A 6,887-nucleotide genomic window follows, 5' to 3' on the forward strand; every position below is an offset into this window, starting at 1 on the left:
AACCAGACTCCTACTGTTGAGTGGGAGCTATCTAAGATGTAATCAAACAAGGAACATTTAAAGACAGTCAAGAAAAATTTCTGAAAGTGACATATATGTTAGATGATAAGGATGTATATACTAGAAGTCCTTATATCTACACCAACTCATAAAGGATCCGAGAGATGGTGGTTACTCTGGGGGTGGAGGAATTATTCTAGAAAAGTGTAAAAACCAATCTATAATAATTCAAGCTCCATCAGTGAAGATATATAACTTTGTAAATTCAAAATTACCAGAAAGTTATTCAACTGAAGAAAATTCTACTGTTATCTCTATTTCATTCTTGAAAAGAATGAGAGATATGTCTTCTGTTTATTCAGATGCACATTATAAGCAGTAAGGAATTCAGTATCCCTTCATAAGTAATGCATATAACAAATAATGTTGCAACCTAAATTGTAACAAAAAATCGTATAAAAACTCCTATTGCAACTAGCGCTGCAATCATTTTAGAAACATTTAAAAGTAGTTGATTTTCGAAAAAAAAAATAAAAATAAAAAATAATTGGACTTTGTTTCATAAAAGCAAAGAGTGAACCAAACTGTGTAATTGTGGGTAGAGAGTAGAGACTAGGAAGGAATATCCACTTCTATTTGACTAATAACCCTAAAAACTCATCTGTAAAAATTGGCCCTTTCTTTCTGTTCTTCTTCTTTCTCTCTAAACCCCTTTACTTTACATACCCTAACTTCTTTTGCGTTCTCCTTCTCCCATGGCGACTAACGAACCCGCCGTGAACGGCGTCGCAAAGGCGCCGGAATCGGTCTTGCAATCTCTTGTTCCCACCAATACGGTAACCGAAACGGGGGCGACTACTACCTCCGCCTCTGAGGCCGAAACAGCGGTGGCACCCTCTACTGAGTCCCAACTAGAGTCCGCCTCAGCTCCCCCGTCAGCTACCATTACCGCCGCTGACAAGAGATGGCCTGGTTGGCCGGGAGATTGCGTGTTCAGGCTCATTGTTCCGGTGGTCAAGGTAGGTAGCATCATTGGTCGTAAGGGGGAGCTTATCAAGAAGATGTGCGAAGAGACGCGTGCACGAATTCGAGTTCTTGATGGCGCCGTAGGCACTCCTGATCGAATCGTGAGTCTTCTTTACATATCTCTCCCTCCCTGATTGGAATCTGCTTATTTATTTATTTGTTAATTTGGGTAAATGCGTTAGTTTAGTGTTGGATGTTGAGAATATATTAGGGTACCAATAAAAATGGGATCTTTCTATGGACATTGTAGAGAGGTTTTGCTATGGTAGTCACCAGAATTTCTTGTTTTCGCATCCCAAGAGTTGCGGTTGACCTAGTTTCACCAGAAAAGGGAGTTCATTGAATCAGTAGGGGCTAATTTATCTTTTGGGTTGGTTTGGTTCTACTATTGCTATTACTTTCCTTCAAGATTCTCCAATGTTCATTGCTGTTTGCAAGTGTGGTTGTTTAAATAAAATTTTTGTGGCTTCTTAGATGATTGTGTCAAATTCTATAGTTGAGAACCCACAAGCCAAAATGGCAATTTATATGGAAGAGGATTTTCCTCACAGGCCAATGGTTACAAATTTACCTTCTTCGGTTAGGTCTTTTTTTAATGTGAATTCTTTTAGGTGTTGATATCGGGAAAGGAAGAGCCAGATATTACACTTTCGCCAGCAATGGATGCTGTTATAAGGGTGTTTAAACGTGTCTCGGGATTATCTGAGAGTGAGGTTGATGGCAAAGTGCCTGGAGCTGCTGGAGCTGCATTCTTTTCAATTCGATTGTTGGTTGCATCCACACAAGCGATAAATTTAATTGGAAAACAAGGTTCATTGATTAAATCCATACAGGAGAATTCGGGTGCATCTGTCAGAGTATTGTCAGGAGGTATGCGTTTAATGTTCATAATATCTTATCTCATTTTAATAAGATATATATGATTGGCCACTACTTATCATTTCCATAGGCCAATTACTTATCATTTATTATTTTGATAAGAACCGCTAGTATTTTCATCTAGTGAAGAGACAAATCTATTTAGAGAGAAAAGATTCTTTAGTTTAGTCGTTTTTTTTCCTCCAAGCCATATGGATAGTAGCCTTCTATTTGTATCATGACTTGAGTAGTGCAGGATTTGAAGATAGCAATTTTCGCATTTATTGTGGTTTCTATAACGAATACAATTTGCATATGAGTTTGTTTGGTTATACACTAACTATAACATGCCAGTGATTTAATTATCTTGAAGCGGTGATACATATAGGCAAAAATAGGAGCAATATAGTTTGGTGTCTGCTGCTTGTATTGTTATCTTTGATCTATTTGAGATGAAACTATATTTGTTCCTTGAGAATCTAATGGACTTTGGGTTGAAGTTTAAGTGCCATGATTTTGTGGAGATCTTCCTTTGTTTTCTTTGGAAATTTCTACCGATATAATTGAAAAGGAAATAATTATTCTTTTAAGGCATACATAATACAACGTTATTTAAGAGATAGTATTTCTTTTCATTATTTTTATTGCTATTTTATTTTAGTTGGAAGGGCCGTCGATTTATTTTCGGAATAGAAGTTGTGTTTCTTGTCAGGAGAACTTATGATTGTCATTCTGAGTACACCAATATCATGTATATGTAAAACACTATAGACAACTCTTTGAATGTGGTTTGTACTATTTTTCGATATGTGGTTTAAGGTCTTTCTTAAAACCTTAGGCGGCTTTAGTTAGAAACTAAGCTTTTGTTGTGCATGTAATCTCTTACTATTTGTGAGTTTGAATGTCTTTTGACACTTTTGTTTTCTTTGCTTAATGATATAAAGCTATGTAAAGTTTGACTAGACCCATGGTTTGCTCCTATGGATTTATCATGGGATCTACTTAGAAATATTTAAAAATTTCCTATATTTGAAAGATTGTTGGGTTTTGAGATATTTTGTATAAAAAATTTATATTCACCTGGCCACATGTTTCTGATGTCAAATTTTGTGTGGGTTAGCTCTTCTTTCTATGCTAAATTTAATGACTGCCCTTTTTTAAAAAATTAATCATGCTAAATTTTGTGCTAGCAGATGAGGTGCCATACTATGCTGTTGCAGATGAAAGAATTGTTGAGTTGCAGGGTGAAGGGTTGAAGGTTCTCAAAGCTCTGGAAGCAGTAATTGCACATCTGAGGAAATTTTTAGTTGATCATAGTGTTCTTCCACTTTTTGAGAAGAAAACTGTAAGATTAATTTTCATTTATGTATCCCTTTACATTTTATTGTTTTGTCATGTTGTGTGCTGATAATTGGAATATAACATTTTAGTACAATGTGCCATCCTCACAAGAACAACATGTAGAGACCTGGGCAGACAAGCCATTAGCTCACGGTGCTTCTCAAACTGGACTTGCAGCTAATTATCCTCTATCAGCAACGAGGGAATCTTTGTTTCTTGATCGTGAAAATCAATTGGAATCACAGATTCCATCAGCTCGAATTTCTCTATATGGACAAGATCCGTCACTTCCTGGAATTCGTTCTTCAGGCCTTGGATCCTCAGGCCTCGGTTCTTCAAGTCTTAGTTCCTCAGGTCTCGGTTCCTCAGGTCTCGGTTCTTCAGGTCTCGGTTCCTCAGGTCTCGGTTCTTCAGGTCTCGGTTCCTCAGGTCTCGGTTCCTTAGGTCTCGGTTCCTCAGGTCTCGGTTCTTCAGGACTCGGTTCTTCAGGTCTCGGTTCTTCAAGTCTCGGTCGTACTGGTGCTCCCATTGTTACTCAGGTTGGTGTGTGTAAATGATAATAGGTTATAGTTTGCACAATGCTACTTACTATTTCCATTCAATTATGTTTATTTGGAAATATCTGGTCTGTTGTTCCAATTTTATAGTATGTTGAAGTGGGCAGTGGCCAATTTTGTCCATTTTGATTCCTCATTTAAATCCTATAAGCTTACAATTTCGTACTTTCTGAAGCAAGGTCCACTTTTCGTTTTAAGTGAAAAAAAAAAGGAAAGAAATGAAGAAAAGAGATTTAAAAAAAAAGGGAGGTGAATATGTGATTATGGTGAAAGAGAATCAGATTTCATTTTTGATTGGATTTAAAACAAGGTGCAATGCTTTGAAATTGCACAAGACCCTTGGTACATGTATCATCTTCTTAAGTCCCCCTATGACTAAGAGACCAGCATTAGTATTTTTTATTCTCATCCTCTGTTTCACGTTCTTACTTTTGGTTAGAAGTCATGATAACATGTTCCTTTTCTTCCAATCAGATTGCACAAACTATGCAAATTCCACTTGCTTATGCGGAAGACATTATTGGCATTGAAGGATCTAATATTGCATACATTCGGCGTACCAGTGGAGCCATTCTAACTGTGCAAGAGAGTATGGGGCTTCCTGATGAAATCACTGTGGAAATCAAAGGCACCTCAACACAAGTTCAGTTGGCTCAACAACTAATTCAGGTGCTTATTAAAATCAATTACTCACTCCCTGCACAATCAATGAAATACTAGACAATTTAGCATATCTGCTCATTTCGGAATCAGTTTGAAAAAGTTGACCATTCTTTTACTTTTAGAAAAAAAAAAAAAATATAAACGTATAGCCATCGAAAATTTCATTGCAGCCCACAAGAACTTAGATGTCTTTTTGCTTATCATTCATATATTGTTTGGCTTCTTTCCAACTGTGGAGACCCGAACCTTGGTCTTCTTGCAATGTGAATGTAATAATGAATGGTCAAATCATTGATTACTACATCTGCGCAACACTCTAATGGTTGAATTGGTGTGTAGTGCAAGAGGTCTGGGGTTCAAATCGCTGCCTGGGCTAATCTAACTAATATGAGTAAATCACTTAACGGTTCCTTGGGAGCTTGAATACATTAGGATTTATTTTTTTTGCTGCATCCCTTTACTAAATAATTAATCAACCTTCCCAAAGAAAGCAACCGATTTATTTTCGTTTGATGTTTGATTGCCGTGAGAGAATGGTGATGCTGATAATATTGAATAAAAATGAATAATGACATGTCTATTCATGTGTTTTACAAAAGTTATTTTGTTTTGTTAATGACATTTTAGATCTTGCATTGTTCAAAATAGAACATAATAATATCTTAGACCTAAATTTTAGTTAAAATACGACATAGTAACAACCTGATCTGAAGGTGTTGTAACTAGGTTGGTTATTTTTTTTGTATTTGTTTATATTAAAAATTGATTTCAGGTTTGTTACAAAAAAAAATTAAAAAAAAAAAAGACAAAAATTGAGATTATGGTATTATTTTGTACTATTTTGAAAAATATAGGATTCGAATCTGGTTAGTAATTTTTGCAAAACACAAAATTCAAAATAGTATTGTTTTTTATTTTAACAAAATACTCTTTTAGTTGATCTAATATATAGTCAAGTGGACTTTCATTATTGCAGATTTTACAAATATATTATATATTTATATAGTTAAGTCTAGAATTGAGGTAAGACGTGGAATGGTAAAGAGTTGGAAGAGGGGAGGGTAGTGGAGATAAAGTGCAGAGAAAGGAGAGCTGTAAGAGAGGGGAGATAAATAAAGTATGGAGAAAGGTGAGAAATTTATGTAAGAAGAAACCCGAGAGAGAATTTTTGAGAGACGGTGGAGGCTGCCTAGAGTGTGTTGGATGAAGTGTGGTAAGAAATCGTAAGTAGTGTGAAAGGGAATGACAAATTCGGGAGAGTGTAGAGAGAGGATGGAAAGTAGAGAGAGCAAAGCGGTAGAGGTGGTTGTAGTGGTGATGGTGAAAGTGGTGAGAGAAAAGATGATGGAATGGAATTGTCATTTCTTTAAGCTATGTTTGGAAGTTGAATTTTAGTGGGGGAAAGAAAGAGGTAATGAAAATGTAGGAAAAAGTAAAGTGTGGGAAATAAATAAAAAATCAAGTTACTATGTTTGGAATGGAAAGAATTGTATTGGAAAATAGTTGATTTAACAAAAAAATTCTTATTGTTGAATATGAAAAATTGAATTTTTATTTTAATTTATTTTTCTACATTTTCTTTACTTTTCTTTTTTCTTTTTTCTGTCCCCATCAAAATCCAACTTCCCACAACTTACCCTTAAATTCCGTAATTATTTTGGCTTTTATCATGGTTCTATTTTCTTTTGGGAATCTGTATGATGACTTGTACTAGTAGGCAAAGCATTTTAGTGATTGGACTGTTAATAAAGCCAATGCAAATACCTAGCTGCAAATCATGATGCACTCCATATATGGAGTGATAAATCTTGAGAAAGAAAGCTGACGTCATGTTGTTGGTTTGTTTCTTTTTGTGTTTGCAGGAAGTTATGAGCAATCACAAAGAATCACTTTCGAGTAGCTATGGTAGGATAGATACTACTGGATTGAGATCTTCGTACTCTCAATTGAGCAGCTCTTCCTACCCTCCGACTTCATTACCGTCACAGCCCTACAATGGTGGATATGGGTCTTCCAATCTTGGAGGTTACAGTACATTCAGGCTTTGAAATGGTAAATCCACATACTAATTGGCAGTTTCTCCCATGAGGTATTTATTACCACCGAATTAAACTCTGAATAGGAAAAAAAAAGGAAGGAAATTTGATGGTAAGTCTAAAGCATCTGTAAAGTTTCCCCATAGTGAGTCCGGCATTTTTTTTAAGTGGTGTATCTTGGTCGTTCTTCCAGTGCTGGTACTCTGTTAGGTTGGATAGAAGCTTGGAAAGGAATACAGAGGAATGCAATGTAGTAGTTTTAGCTTCATGATTCTGTGCAGTAAATCTTAGAAGTTGCATGTGGGGGAGGGCAAGGGGTTTTGTGACCAGAACTTGGGAATTCTGCAAGACTTATTTGTTTGTTAAATTTATTTATATAGTTCGATTCGATGATTATTTATTTTGA

General features: G+C 35.8%; 1 protein-coding gene across 1 annotated transcript; it reads left to right on the forward strand.

Annotated features, from left to right (window-relative positions):
* The first annotated feature begins 566 nt into the window (after window positions 1–566).
* Window positions 567–6,887, forward strand: LOC115725133 (RNA-binding KH domain-containing protein PEPPER). The gene is made up of 6 exons (XM_061117299.1): window positions 567–1,127; window positions 1,638–1,896; window positions 3,078–3,229; window positions 3,315–3,764; window positions 4,257–4,451; window positions 6,308–6,887. The coding sequence occupies exons 1-6, from the start codon at window positions 756–758 to the stop codon at window positions 6,491–6,493; spliced, it is 1,614 nt and encodes a 537-aa protein (XP_060973282.1). The 5' UTR covers window positions 567–755; the 3' UTR covers window positions 6,494–6,887.

Source organism: Cannabis sativa, chromosome 6 (assembly GCF_029168945.1).
Source record: "Cannabis sativa cultivar Pink pepper isolate KNU-18-1 chromosome 6, ASM2916894v1, whole genome shotgun sequence".
NCBI lineage: Eukaryota > Viridiplantae > Streptophyta > Magnoliopsida > Rosales > Cannabaceae > Cannabis > Cannabis sativa.